The sequence below is a fragment of the Fulmarus glacialis genome, unplaced genomic scaffold, assembly GCF_000690835.1.
Source record: "Fulmarus glacialis isolate BGI_N327 unplaced genomic scaffold, ASM69083v1 scaffold48721, whole genome shotgun sequence".
In the NCBI taxonomy this organism is placed as follows: Eukaryota; Metazoa; Chordata; class Aves; order Procellariiformes; family Procellariidae; genus Fulmarus; species Fulmarus glacialis.
The window spans coordinates 1-16,070 of record NW_009195639.1 but is presented as its reverse complement, the minus strand read 5'-3'; the positions used below and the strand labels follow the sequence as shown (position 1 = coordinate 16,070).

Sequence of the window (16,070 nt, the reverse complement as noted above, 5' to 3'; positions counted from 1 at the left end):
CTCATTCAGTGCTTTTCTATCAAACCCTGGGCTCTTGTCCTCACAACCTGTTGTTAAATGCATTGATTGTTCTGATAGAGCTGCTATGTGACCACTTCTGTTCATGAATGTTTTCTGTGGTCACCCATGGTTTGACCACTGCTGGTATGCAAGTTACCTTTGCTAACTTGCTTCAGACAAACGTAAAATTAAAAAAAAAAAAAAAAAAAAAAAAATTTACTCAGCAGCTAATAACTTTTTCGTCCCTGTGATTAGGTATTTGTGGATATACCAGACAGAGGTTCTCTTTTCTTGGTGAACTGACTCTTTCCTATTTCAGAACTTGCCTTTTTCCTGTTTTCCTGCTGCTAATAAAATCCAAACTATTGGATAAAGCTGTTTGCCCAAATAAGACGGCAAAGAGACCAAGATTAACTGTTTCTAAACATTGAGAAGCACAGGAAAATGAATTAGAGCTACGATTCAACTTTATAAGAAAATTCTTGATGAGAATTAGTATTAAATTCACTGAGCTATTCAGAAGTAAATCTTCCTTGTGTATTTCACAATAGTTTGCTAAATAACATGTGCATTGCATACCTTGTTTTAAAATACTGAATCATTGATCCATAGAGAATAAGTGGTTAATAATCTAACTATTCAATTACTGTTTGCAAGTCTTCAAAATTAAGACACAGAAACAAAGGACAATGTCTTGCCTCCTCTGTTGCACAAGATGTTGCAGTAGACTGTTTCCATGCAGTACATTAATGTTACTGTATTTAGTTTTATAGTTCATGAAGCAAATAATCCAAAGTGAATAATGCTATTATTAATGTGCAGACCACTGAGCTTATGCATTAAAAAACGGTAGTGATCACACTGTTGAGCTTGCTCAGTACTTTACAATTGTAATTTAGATCCATTTCTTTGGCATTTCTTGACTAATAATACAGGAGCTGATGTCTGTTTGTTTAAAACTACTAATAAAAAGAATTTAAAAGATCATTAATGCTGCCTTTTTGGGGGTGCAAAGTTTAAAAGTCAAAATTTGTCTGGAAAAAAGCCTTGTATCTCTTTTGCTTGATGCATGAGAAGCTGAAACATTTAAGAGCAAAATCCTTGCTTCCTGATGAAGCAGAGAGGTGAGCTGTTGAGAAATGTCAGCCTCCCTGGTCTAAGCTCTCTGAGATTTGGGTTTTGGCCTGCTCCTTAGCTTTGCCACTGCTGTTCAAATAAAGTACCACCTGGCAGTCACTTAAGCACGTCGTTACCTTGCCTCATGTATCAGGTTTGCTGTATGAAGATCAGAATGCTCTGTATCCTGCAGGATCAAGTCCTTGGTGGAATACACTCTGGATTTATTATTTTTATTTTGTGCTGAGGTACAGTGATATGGAGACTGGCAAGGTAGCCATTTTTATGTAGGAAAACTTCAGCTTGCCTGGAATAGATGAGGGGGTATGCTTTAGATTAAAAAAAAAATAACACCACTTTTTTTTCCCCCCCGCAAGTTCAGGGCCACAAAATGAGGATGTCCTGTAGTATGCAGGAGCTTTGTGCTGTCACAGGAAAAATATTTTTTCCACAGACCCAACAGTATACGAATATTTAATAAATATTTTAGCCAAGCTTGTGTTAAAATACAAAGTTTTCTTGAGCACTTCAGAAACTGTGTTCTGTAAAAATACACATAATACTTAAATTCTGCAAAAAGATAACCATGGTTTACTAAGCAAAAGCTTTCAGACTCGGTTGCTCTTTCCCACCTGCATGGAGGAAAAGCACAAGAGTTCTTTGTGCAGGCGAGAGTACAACGGTTTAGCTGTCACATGAGAGGAAGATAGTTGCTTCTGCTTTTTAGAGAACAAGCACAGATTGTGAAGCCTCAACTGTTATATTACATTGTTCATGAATTCAAGTCCAAGGGCCTCTAAAAGACTTTTTTTATATCAGTTGGGAAGTTAATCATGGTTATATGAACAAATGAAATACTGTGCCATTCTTTCACTGCTGGGATAGTGTTTTCTGTCTTGTATACAAAGTATTCATGCAACTGAGATGGTTCATGCCATGGAATAACTAATACAAAAAACCAGTAACTTCATATATTTTTCACTTGCATGTATATTATTTTGGAGCTGTACTGTTCTTATGCAAAGATTTTTGTCTTTGAAGTGATTTTTTTGACTGAGGAGAAAATGTGAAGTTGACCCTTTTTACACAAGAGTTTTCCCCCCGTTTTAAACTTGTAGGCACATTCTCCATTTGGACTCTACCTGCTGCTATAATATCCTTGTTTTTCATGAATTATCACTAGTTTTTTGTCTCTGTTTCTAGAAGGCAATAGTATGGAATTCAGTGCTGGGGCAAAAATAATTTTTATGTCACTTGCATTAGTTTTGAAGTTAAGCAAGCATTAATGCTTAACCTCTGAAAAATTTATTCTTAGGTGGATTGTATTTCTATTTATAAACGTTTTTAAGTCTTTAATTGCTAGACACAGTTCTGAGTGTCTAAAATCGGTTATTAACAGTAGATTCAGATCTTTCTTGAAAGAAATTGTATTTTGTTTACAGTATCCATCTGCTTATTACGTTTCAGCACTGAACAGGAAGAGTTATTTCCTGCCTCGAAATACTTTGTTTCCTTTGTCTCTACAATGAGAGAAAAAAAGTAACAGGAGTACTCCTCTGACCAGCGAAAACTTCTCATTTTTCTAAGTTGGGATTTGTGATAAGTGAACCTTAGTAATACATTGCTGATGGAGATAGGAATGTATTTTAACATCATCTGGGATGTAATTTTAACATCACCTTATTGTAATGAATGTTACAGGGAATATGTTGTAGGTCATCATACAGTACATAAATGTAGTTTTAACTGCATAGCTAAAATAACTGCATGTTTTAGAAGCTGAAGACTGCATGTATGAAAGCAGCGGTTGTAACTAAATTATTATATAGCCTTATTTTCCACTTTAAGTTGCGATTTTATTTTTGAAATAAAATTTCGTTCTAAGAGTTGGCTTAATCAAGCTTGCTTATTTTTAAAGATGGTTAACTTCAAGAAGATGGGTGGGGATCATGTGCTGCTGCTTAAGAATGTGGTTTTCCTGGTGATTTAGCAGATAGCTCAACAGAATCAGGAAATCTTCCAGACTGTTCATATTTGTTTTTCAGTGTCTGACAGTATTTGCTTTTTTGTTGTTGCCAGCAATCACAAGCAACTACTTTGCTGTAGGTCAAAAAAGTACAAGTCTAGATGGATTACACTTTCATTTTACAGATATGAACTTGCTGTGAATTTTGCTATAATTATAGCTGACTTGAAGAGCTTTTGAGTCATCAGTCACTCAGAAAGCAACTCTCAAAGCCACTAGCCTTACTTTCATGACTTCGGTGTCCGATTTAAACATGCTTACTGTGTATTAGTTTACAAGTCCTCTTTTTTGAGGAGGAGTTCATATATAGGAAGAGGCACTACGTACATAGTTTCATGCTTGTGCATCCTATGAAGATGGAAAATTTTCACCATTAGTTTATATTCATTTTGTAAATTGTTTTAAAATAGAGATTGCAAGCTTTGAATTGCTGAGGAATGCATGAACCATCACAACACTTGTGAAACCTTTGGTGAATGACATGACATGTAGGATAATTTTTGTATTGGTTTAATATTTGCCAAAACCTTCGTTTTTATTGGGTGTCCAATGTTATAAGCAGTACACAAATTTTAAAGAAATAGCCCTCAAAACAGGAATTGCTGCAAATTGCAGACTAGCAGATTAGTCATGACTCTTAAAAGGCTTGCTGCAGTCAGTTGGCAGTAATGTTTTAGCAGCTGCATTGTAAGGAGAGGGAGAGTAAGATGGCACAAAGTTTAAGAATACTGTGGTATTATACTTTAACTAAAATTAATTGTGTTTATGACTATATTATTTTCTCTTTGCTGTAGTCGTGACATGGAGAATAAAGAAACCCTCAGGGGGTTGCAGAAGATGGATGACCGCCCAGAAGAGCGCATGATCAGGGAGAAACTCAAGGCAACGTGTATGCCAGCCTGGAAGCATGAATGGCTGGAAAGAAGAAGCAGGAGAGGCCCTGTGGTAAGTGGCACTGATGGAAAGGCAATATCAGTAACAGCTATTACAAATAAAAATCCCTTGAATTTCTTTTTTTTAGAAACCTCTTTTTCTTAACACTTTGCATACTCTTAATTATGGTCTTCCTGTTCATTTTTTATGAGCCGTTTAAAAGAAAACTGTGGTTGACTTTCTGAAATGCACGTATTTATTAAGCTTTATTTTTAAGAAAAAGACATATAGCTGTGCTGCTGATTTGTGTAGTATAAAATAATACTGTGACAACACTGCCCTCTAATGTCAACAACAAAAGTAGCTCCTGTTCATTAGGTAAAAACTTAAGTTTGAGTGCAAAACTGCACTATAGTGCTTTGTACTCCCTTGATTCTTAGGGGTTTCATGACTGCAGTTTTCCTTAGTTTGAAAATGTTAAAGTTTTCTATGTATTGTGATGGAAGTGTATGGAATTTTTGCTAGATGAAAAAACAAGCTGCAATCTTACTAGAACCAAAAAACCCAAAGCTGAGTAACTCTTTCACACAAGTCTCAACTCTGCTGAACTTTGGATGCCAGAGTATTCTGTTAGCCTTTTGGGTAATACTTTTGTATAAATGTCTCAGAAGTGGTTTTAAGAAATTGTGAGCAGATCAAACCTGAAACTTACTAAGCATAGTTACAATTCCATTCAATATAATACTGGTTAATTAATAGCCATTAGTTACCTGTAAGTGTATTTGCATTGGTCGATGCGACTCCCATGTACCACTGGATGGGAGTGCTAATTTAAAGCTAAGATCATCTGATGCAGTAAACAAATGTTTGGGGACAGCTTTTCTAGAAAAGAAGTGAGAGGGTTCTGTTGGTAACTTTCTGTCATGAGGAAGAACATTGAAAATACTTACAAGTGCACCAAAAAAGCAATATCTCAAAGGGTCAAGTAACAGAAAACAGTTCTTACTTTAAAAATTTTTAAATGCATCTTGATTACTGCATAGCTTGAAATTGTTTCTCTGCTCAGCCCACTTCCCTTGAAGTTTCTGGGTTTTTTTAATATAGCTTTTGATGCTCCAGATTCTCAATTACTACCATTCTAATTTACATTTTAAATGTTTTCAAGAACTAGCAGCTGGTAACTAACTTGTCCCTAGGCACATGAATTTGCATTCTGACCTTCCAGGAAATAAGAAGCATTACAGAAATCGGTAGGAGGGGGGAAAAAAAAGGCTGCACTGCTTTTTATGTTTCTCCTTTATCCTGTTCACTTTCATAACCAGATAGCAGTGTATTTAAAAACAATAGCCACAAAGGTTTCTGAAAAGTTCAGGTTTGCAATACATAAAATACGGAGACTTCTTAAAGTAAAACCAGCAGTGCTTGGATCAAGGCTGTAAATGCAGATTTCTCTTCTTTTAGGCAGTGCCTAACTGCTAGACCACAACCCCCTCATTGTCCTCTTCTCTGTGTAATCTGCTGAAATTGAAATGCATTTCAGGATAGTGGAATAGCTTCAGTTGGATGAGTTAAACGCTTCAGTTTAAAATAGCATCTGACCTTGTGGATGCAGTCCAAATCATCAGGTAGAAGGGCACTGAGTCTGGATGTCTCTTCCTCCACATACCCTGAGCAGGGAAAGCCCGTTCCATTTTTTGCCTAAATCAGAGACCACTGGAACTTTCTAGGAGAGGTCTGCTCTGTTAATCTGAAGTGTTACTTGAAGCTTTCTTCCAGCTTTTGAGTCAAGCCTCTCAGACATGGAAAAATGTAGAACTAAAACTGAATCTGCCTGCTGTGACTGCTTTTAATTCAATTCCCAGGGGCCTTACTCTTCTCAGGCATTATGTGGGTCTGAGAAGCAGGCAGCTGAAAGTTGTCTTGATACATTCCATACCTGAGTGTCAAAATTCAGTGTTCATGCAACAAAGCACTGTATTAGAAGGATATGTACTCACTCTCCTTGAGCACATGTGACTGTTCATGTAATGCAGCACTGTGCATAGTAATCATCTCAGATACCGGATGTGGCGTAGCTGTTTTACTTGTATGGCAGGCAGAAAACCCAGGTGTGGTTCTTATAGGGCACAGCACACCTTAATTTTGCTGCATTGCGTCCAGGTTTAAAGTAATTTTTACTTTGCAACAAGTGTTGAGCTGTAGAAATAGCAACCCTAGTATTTCTCAGCTAATGCTTACTGATGGATCCAATGTTATAGCTCTCAGTAAGCAGACAATGCCTGTAGGAAAAAAATTCTTTTGGCTTCTACTATGCAAGTAAGGGAACTGCTGTCCTTTGAGATATCATGAATGAGAATTACAGAAGTACTTTGAGAATAAATCACTTGCTGCCACAACTAACAAAAGCGTCACAAATGGAGAGGAAAAAAGGATCTTGCTTTTGTGTTGCATATAGATTAACAAGATAACCTCTATTAGATGTTAATATTGGAACCTAGGGAATAGGCGAACTTTGGATATCTGGGTAATGGCTTAGTTATATAGCGCTAGAAAAACAAGTTTTGATGAATTTGTTTTGCTTTAGTGTAAAATGATCAAATTCTAACACATAGTTTAATTCCTGCAAGGTGGTGAAACCTATTCCTGGGAAAGGAGATGGATCGGAAATGAACAAACTCTCTCTAGAACCTCAAGCTGAAGGGCAAAGCACTGCTGCTTCACCTACACAGAAAGGAAGACGTAGTCCTTCTCCTAGTAGCTCCTCTTCATCATCTTCTAGGACAGTTAAATCTGAATCACCAGGCGTTAGAAGAAAAAGGGTATCTCCAGTGCCTGTAAGTTGCAAGCTGTGATGTAATTTTTAACTTGGCTATATCGTGCAATCTTTTGCTTATAGAAGCAATTAATCTTCCCTGTGTAGGGCAAGATGCTGATACAAAGAGGTTATGACAGGGTATCACTTGAGTGAGAAACATAGAGCATATCTCATGTTATGTTTCTCATGTGTGGAATTTTATTCTCTACTCTTAGGTATGTGTTTTCTTTTTAATTCAGTCCTGCTTTCAATTTTTATTGAAATAAATGAAGAAATATAGATACTCAGTTGTGAAGACATGTATGTTCTCTTAGCTTGATTTGCACGAAGAGGTGCTAGTAGTTTGGTTTTTTCCTGTAGTTTTGCATGTCAGTTCTCCAGGCAGGCACATTCCATCGGGGATAGGATTGTTGACTGGATGAAGATTTCTGCAGAAGAGTCTTACTGGTATGCTATTTGTGATCCTCTTTTCCGGAACTGATATTTATGTACAGATTAGGGAAGATTTAGGTATATGCATTGTTAGAAGACTAAAATCTTTATCATTACATTTAAGAAGATCTGGAATAGAATGTTTTGAGCAATAGCGACTGGCTTCATTAAAGAAGTTCAAGAGTATAATGTTTTGAGCAATAGTATCTAACGGGTTTGCTTGTTTTAAAAATGCTCATCCGCAGTTAAGCTTCAGTTGACTTGCCTACAACTTCACAGTGCAATTAGAGTAAGAATAAGATCTAATTGCTTGTATTGTCCCATAGCTCTAACCAAGGTTTCCAAAAATCAATTACAATGTGTACTGCCATTCCTCTGAACTGGGGATGAATATCACAAGTTACAGCAGTGCAACACAGCTCCTTTCCTCTTGACAAGAGAAATTGAAAAGTTAAAAAAAAACCCCGAACCAAAACCACAACAACCCACCAAACTATCTAATTTAGCCTTTGATCCATTTTTACTTGATTGTTTTTCTTTGTTTTATATTAACCTTTCACATAAAAAACCTTAGAAGTTCAGGCTATCTTTTACTTAACTGATGGACGGTGAGTCAATTATAACCTGCATCATAACATAAAATTCAAAGTGGATATAAATCAAAGCGAAGATTTGAAATTGGACAGAGGCATTAATGCATCTCACAATGTTAGAAATGTGGAGAATTTAAATGAAGACAATTTTAATAAAAGGTTTGGGCCACTGAATTTTTGATCATGGGGAAACAAAACAAAAAAAATCCTATCATGAACAGAAAGTTGCTTTAATTGTGCAAAGGAGAGGAAGCTGTATCCTTTTTCCTTTTCTTTGGAATTTCTTAAACTTTTGTTCTTCATTGACCGTATATTCCCTTTTGTAAACTGTAGTCATATGATTTCTTCATTTATGAAATATATTAGTGTTATAACCTTATATAATAATTTCCTGTATTGAGTCACAAGTCTATGATTATCTTCTGATTGAATTATACTTGCTAATTCAGTAGTAATATGTTAAGGCAACCAATGAAGACTTGAAAATAGAAGCAATTTAAATAATTTCTGTCATAATGTCAGACAAAATTTCAGTTACAAAATTCAGTTTTTGTTCTGCCCTTGAGTTCTGGGCATGGAGGAAAAGTAATCCTTTTAAAGTCATATAGTCTAAGCAGGTTGTAGTAGTTTCAGATTTCGGGGACTCTCTTATCCTATGTTATTTGGAGGGAAAACAAAGAAACAAACAAAAACTCCACCAAAACCCAACTTACTGTTGTCCTGGAAATGCTTATGATGGAACTGCTTATGTAGTTTCAGAGTGGACGAGTAACACCACCTCGACGAGCCCCATCTCCAGATGGCTTCTCTCCATACAGCCCTGAGGAAACAAATCGTCGTGTCAACAAAGTTATGCGAGCCAGGCTGTACCTGCTGCAGCAGATAGGACCCAACTCTTTCTTAATTGGAGGAGACAGCCCTGATAATAAATACAGAGTGTTTATTGGGCCTCAGGTAGAGAATGTTTTTGTGTTGTCTGTGGCTTTTATTAATTGATAGTTAATCTTGGAAAACTGTTCAAACCCAATTTAGATCAAGTTAGTTGCCAACCCACTATAAAGGTTCTATAAAGTAATGTTTAAAAGTTGTAATCTGTGCTAATGTAATATAATGATCAGCTTGTATTTTGTCAAATATGTAGCAAGTATATTAGTTTTGTCTGAAGTTTCTCTTTTAAAAAAAAAAAAAATTATTCTAGTTTGGAAGTAATTACTATTGTCCTGTCTATTTCTCATTCCTAGAAGTGGCTCCAAATTATATAGCTTAAGTATTTTTGGCTAAAATTTGGTCACTTCATTTTCCTGGTTTCACTATGAAACACTTTATTTCCTCTATTCATAGGATATATCTAAATGACAAGCACATGACATAATTCCTTTAATGGTGTGATAATTTCATTAATACCCATAGTGAGGTCCTTTTCATAGACTTCCATAGTACTAATGTGATGCTGCATTGGGGAACATCTAGGTTTTTGAGTAAACAGAAGCATCTCATTTAAGTTTGATTGCTGTCATGTTATGGGTATATGATGATTATATGCATAAATTCCTTCTAGTATGAAGCATGGCAATAACTTCAGTTGATTTTTAAAAAATTTTAAAATGGGAAAAAAAAGTCAGTTGAAAACTGGTGTAATTGTCTGCTTTTCCATACGTATTCTGGAATAATATTTTGGGAATTCACATTTTTTGTAAGGCCATGTAAGAAGGTATTTATGCCTACATATGAAATACTTTGCATAAACTACTTTTTTTTTTCAGGGGCAAAGGGGGTGGGTAGTGTATGTTCTATGGTGCATTTAAATGTGGAAGAATTATCTATGTAATTATCAATTCAGTAGTGCCTTAGCATATACTTTTCTTTGCAGACTTGTAGCTGTGGCCGTGGGACGTTTTGTATTCATCTGCTGTTTGTTATGCTGCGGGTGTTCCAGCTTGAACCCTCAGACCCAATGCTCTGGAGGAAGACACTGAAGAACTTTGAGGTAATCAATTTTTAAATAGATCTAATGGCAGATCTAAAATGCACTCGAGGTAAAAGGCGTTACGACATTATCTTAAAATGCTGAAAACTGTTGCTTTTCAAAGCAACAAGAATATATGTTTTTAATTATATCTTTAATTCAATCTCGAGAGTTCTGTAAGTAGAAAAAAATAGCTGTAAATAAAAGACATAACTAAAAGAATAGTAGAAAGCTGTAGTTTAGTGAGTGATTCCAGTCTTGGACTTTCTACTCAAATTTGTGTATCTGTTTCACTGATGAGCTGAAAGGTAAACAGAATGGGGGTCTTCAGAAGTAATTGTGTGTATACTTAAAGCTGTTATTTTTAATACGCAAATAAGTTTTTGTTGTAAAGTGTTTCTTGTGATCTGCTTATTAGTAAGACTTCTGAAATTCCTGCTAGTGCTGCTACTGCTAATGCATTATTGTGAAGGTGAATAGATCTTTTTTTAGCAGTAGTTAAGCTTCAGTAATACTACTTTTAATTACAAGCTATTCATAGCATAAATACGACTGTTGCTGTCTTTTTCTGATGTTAGGTTGAGAGTTTGTTCCAGAAATATCACAGTAGGCGTAGCTCGAGGATCAAAGCTCCATCTCGTAACACCATCCAGAAGTTTGTCTCACGCATGTCAAATTCTCATACATTGTCATCATCTAGTACTTCTACATCTAGTTCAGAAAACAGGTTAGTATTTTTCTACAGGAATTAAAAGCTTTATTCTGTAGTTTTCTTTTAATTTTGGAGGTTTAGAATCACCTGCATTCTTTTTGTTCAAAGCTGCTTTCATTTCAAACCACGTTAAGTCTCTGTATTTGCAAACAATCGAGTCAAGCATTCATTAGTCACCGTGGTACCAAATGGGCATATTTGCTTTATAGCTTCTGTTTTAAAAAATGTTAAGTAGAGTTGTGAAAAGAATTTTTTTGATCCTTTATGAATTTGAGAAACAAACTTTTGAAATGTAAGTGCAAGACTGAAGCATATATTAACTTTGGAAACATGTTTGTGTGCATTTGTTCAAATACTTGTGCAAATGTTGACAAATGAAGAAACATGATTTTTCTTTTTCTCTTGTCCTACTTTGGAGAAATGCAATTTTTGGGTAAATGCACTGTTTGTGTAAACGTATATATAAAAACATATCAAACGTAAGTAAGCATATATTTTAAAAACCACTTCATGTAAAATGGGCAATTAAGTTATTTTAAGGACGCTATTAAACTATTATTATTTTTATAGTTTATACAATATTAAGTGATACCTTATTTATGAATTCTAAGCGATGCTTGATTCTTTGATTTCCTCCCACCCCCTTCTATAGAAGTCCTTCCTGACTTCTACTACTTGACTGCTTTTGCATGTTCTTTTTCTTGATTTTGAAGTGATATTGGTTAATTTTTTAACAAGTGATTTGTGCATGCATTCATTGGAGGGTGTCTAGTTCACCCACTAGAGAGGTCAAACCACAGAAGGCAACCTAAACTAAGGCTTTCTTGTGTGTAAAGTGAAAGCTAACTTAAGGAGTACCTTGATATGTTACTCTGTGATAACCATATAGTTAGATGAATATATTCAGACAGGTTTATAATTCTAATGTACAGATTGTGACCTAATTTCTTTTACTTACTTTTCCAAATTGCCAAGTTGTGTCACTTTAAATAAATTGCATAAACAAAGTAGTTAAATACATAATCTACTCTAGAACTACTTATCTGGCAAGCCAGTTCCCTTCATGTAGATACCTTGCGTAGGAATTTTTTTTTTTTCTCCATAGAATGGGATTCACTGGATTGGAACTTCACTGCATTAGTTCTCATTTTTTCACAGGATGAAAGATTTTTCCGTTGTTTGCCAGTACACCTGATGATTAGTTTCTAGCATTACTGGTTCAATGAGATAAGTTGCTGTTTTATGAAAGTTTAATCTTGCATGGTATAAGTATTGGACAACACTGAGCATCAGATTAATTTGAGATAGAAGTTCACTCAGTATTGATAATTACTGTGACTTGCAATTATTTTTGATTTACTACTAATTCTTCAAAAATAAGTTTTAAATTAATACTTGTGTTTCTGTACATGCTGTGGAAATGGATTTTTCACTGTAAGCTTATTTTTATGGATTTTTAAAGGAAAAAAATATAGTGGCGACCATTTGCAAGGAAATAGAAGTTAATTTGTGTATAGAAATAATGTATATACAAATTAATTTTATTTTAAAAATATATTGTTGGTGAACAAATACAGGGTTCCTGCAAACTTTTAGACACACACCAACTATAATGTAAACCTTTGCTATGAATAGTGAGAGTTTTGCACATTTAAACAGTATTACAGAAGATTAAAATCTGTGTTTTTCACTATGTGTTGTTTAAGTTCAGAATAATTTTTCTGGCAAAATCTCTGGTTATATCGATTTAAAAATTAAGGTGGGGGTAAATAAAATGGAAGCAACATGTAAAACAGGGAAAATGTTTTTTTTAAAAAAATCTACATGTGACATGTAGGTGTGTTAGTGTTTATGTGAATCTACTGCATCTCTTTCTGTTAGTGGCAGAAAATTCTTGAGTGGCTGTTATTTTCTGTTAATTTGAGTTTTACCTAAGTTCATCAAATAGTATTTACAGTTTCCTGTAATGGGCCAAATGCTACCTTGTGACTCGATACTCTGAAAGGAGTGTGATGGAAAAAAAATGTGGGTAGCTTTAAAAATATAAAAATTGCTTAGCTTTTCAAAACCAAATGTTAAGTATAAAAGGGAAGGTTGGTTTGTTGAAAGAAGCCTTAGGGGAAAAAAAATATAAGTGCCCAAGGCTGGGCCTTTCAATCTCTAATTGGTATCTGACCTAGTTTGAAAAGATGTCATGCGTTTTGTGACTTTCCCTTTCATTTCAACAAAGTGTTGTCTGTACTCAGTGCTTCTAAAAATTTGGTTGCTTACTTGTTCAGACAAAGGTTTAAGAGAATGATTCATGAATAGCCTATAGTTACTCAGAAGTGTAGAAGTGACTGTTCCAAACTGGAAGTTAATCTTTTTTCACTGCTAAAGCCTGTTCTGAATTCTGATATGACACTTCTAGAATCACAAATATCTATTTTTATAGTATGAAGGATGAAGAAGAACAGATGTGCCCCATTTGTTTGCTAGGCATGCTGGATGAAGAGAGCCTAACTGTGTGTGAAGATGGCTGCAGGAACAAATTACACCACCACTGCATGTCAATATGTACGTTGTTGTCTTTGTCTTATTAAGTTCTGGTGACTCTAAATATGCGGAAGTATTATAACTTAGTGCGTTTTCATTGGGTTTTTTGTTTTAAAAGCAAAAAACCAGAAACCTGCTTTTAAGTGATGACTGGTAGCTCTTTGTGAGAGTTTGGTATCATTTGGGTACTATTGATATGCCTTGTTTTATCAGTTACTCACAAATAAAGTTTGTAATTTGATGCTTTGAGAAAGAAGTTAACTGAAGGGCTAGAGGTTTGAGCCTCTTTTACCTGAGTGAAGAGATTATGTCCAGTTAGAGCAAGGTTAGGAACAGACTTTCAGCCCCCTGTGACTTGTCATTAGAATGCATGAAAGACATCTACTATCAGCTGAAATTACCTAGTGAATTACCGACTATGTTTACATACTACATTAAATGAAGTATATAAATAGCTACAGTTTGCTTTAACAAATAAAATGCCATCTCCCATATTTTAATACTTTTTTAAAAGTATTGCCTATGTTTGAAGAACAAAAGGAACTACATTTCAGTTCATAACTTTTAATATCAATTCTAGTGCTAAATGGAAACATTTCTGCATGCCAAAAATGTTTAAATGCCCATATTTATCAAGGTGCTGCAAATGGCTCAGTTCAGAAGCATTTATCCTGAAACTAAAATTCTTCAGTAAAAATTAGAAATAGCAATGCCATCTTCTGGTTTTACACATTGTAAATACACACTGTATTATCCTGTTGCTGTATTGCAGGGGCAGAAGAATGCAGAAGAAACAGAGAGCCACTTATCTGTCCTCTTTGTAGATCTAAATGGAGATCTCATGATTTCTATAGGTAAGGATTCAGTCTGTGTATAACAAACTATCTGTTTCTGGATCCTCAGTTGATGTTTCTAAAATATGCTGAAGTATTTACTTCAGTAAATGTTTCATTTGTTAATTCACGTTATTTGTTGTTAATGTGTAGTCATGAATTGCCAAGCCCTGTGGATTCTTCTGTTCTCCGTGTGGTTCAGCAACAAACTCAGCAGCAATCTATAGCTGGATCACAGAGAAGAACCCAAGATAGCAATTTTAACCTTACTCATTATGGGGTCCAGCAGATCCCTTCTGCCTACAAAGATTTAGCTGAGCCATGGATTCAGGTAATTTCACTTTGTAAAAGAAGCTTCAAATGTAAAAACTGATTTTGAACTGTTTTGCTAGATTTGTCAGATCAACAATTCAAAAATTTGTTTTGAATCCCATCAGCTTTATGGTTGATTATTATTGGAAATAATTATATTTAACTTGCTTCATAAGAGAAGGTTTTCCAGTCTTGTTTTAACTGGGGTTTCAGTTTTGGACTTCATCTCAGGTCTCAAATTAAAGGTCCATGTAATAAAATGTATTCTTAACTCTAGTTTTGGTTGTGCAAGTTCCCATAAATACAAAGTTGGCACTTATTGTTACCCAAGTTGTGTTGCAGGAGCCGAATGACCTAAATAACCTTTAGAGTCTAGAGTGCCTCAGCTGAGCAGGGGTCACACTTAAAAGTGGGAGAACTCGTATTGCCTATATTTCTGCTGTAATTTTTGTCTGGTATAGCCGGACCTTGATTTCAGGGTTGTTTATACCAACATCTACAAACAAACTCCATACTGAATAATTAAAATTCAAAGTGAATGAAACCATCCATACAGTCATCCTCCTGGTTCTCTTAACAGAGTTTTTGGACAACCAATGACTTATCATTTATGATGTTTCATTTCTATCACAGAATCTTTTTTTAAGACACTGTACCTTCTGATACATTTTTGCTGTCAGACTTCTTACGGTGATTTTTCACCAGAAACATTTCTTTGCTCTTTTTGATTGCTCTTCTTAGGTACTTAAGTTGCAATATTACTCAATTTGACTCTTGTAACGTTGCTTTTTCCTTGGCAGGTATTTGGAATGGAGTTGGTTGGCTGCTTGTTTTCTCGAAACTGGAATATAAGAGAGATGGCACTTAGACGTCTTTCCCATGATGTTAGTGGTGCTCTATTATTGGCTAATGGTGAAAGCACTGGAAATTCTGGAAGTAGCAATGGAAACAACACAAGTGCTGGAGCTCTGGGAGCAGCTAGTGGGTCATCTCAGACCAGTATCTCAGGAGATGTGGTGGTGGAATCCTGCTGCAGTGTGCTGTCCATGGTCTGTGCTGACCCTGTCTACAAAGTGTATGTTGCTGCTTTAGTAAGTAGTTTACTTGTATTTTAGTAATTTCGAAGTTACTTATTTGGAAAGAGAGGAGATACATGAAGTCAGGAATCCTAGTAATTGTTGTTGAGTACCACTGATGGCTTAACTTTTAACCATCATCTGAAAGTGGGATGAACAAAATCCTCAGTGAGGGTGAAATGGCATGACTCCACTGGCCAAACATAGCTACAGTGCTAAGTATTACACTACTTGTATGACTAGGTTCTTTCCAATCTAAAGAATACATGACTAATTCTTTCAGTGAATATGTAGTAAGCTATTTATCTTTTGAACATTTCACTGATACTTTGAATGCAATTTATATAAAACTATTTACAACTCCTTAAAAAAAGAATTAAAAAAAAAAATTGTGCAGCTAATTTGATTTCCTGATTGCTTTTTTCCTTTCTCTCAGAAAACTTTAAGAGCCATGCTGGTATATACTCCCTGTCATACTTTGGCAGAGAGGACTAAACTACAGCGACTTCTCAAGCCAGTTGTTGAGACAATACTAGTTAAATGTGCAGATGCCAACAGGTATGGCGTTTCTTGAATTTCAAATTCATTTTGGATTGTTACTGAAATGTCTTGAAGCTTCATTTGTTCCTATTTATGTGGAACTAGGAGACCATTTATAGTTGGTGAAATAAAATGTGTGGATCATAAGTATAAATATATGATGTTGTTACTAAAGTCTAATTGCCACCAACAAACTTCTGGCTTGAAAGATGTAGGTTTTCATAGAATCATAGAATCATTA

General features: G+C 35.2%; 1 protein-coding gene across 1 annotated transcript; it reads left to right on the top strand.

Moving 5' to 3' along the window:
* Window positions 1–3,942: 3,942 nt before the first annotated feature.
* On the top strand, window positions 3,943–15,847 carry LOC104084343 (mitogen-activated protein kinase kinase kinase 1-like; the record flags this gene model as incomplete). Its single annotated transcript, XM_009588140.1, has 10 exons — window positions 3,943–4,087; window positions 6,643–6,849; window positions 8,609–8,809; window positions 9,726–9,842; window positions 10,400–10,548; window positions 12,968–13,089; window positions 13,841–13,922; window positions 14,055–14,232; window positions 15,014–15,304; window positions 15,726–15,847. Coding segments are annotated over exons 1-10 (1,613 nt in total), but the record flags the coding sequence as incomplete, so codon positions are not given.
* Between the last annotated feature and the right edge of the window lie 223 nt (window positions 15,848–16,070).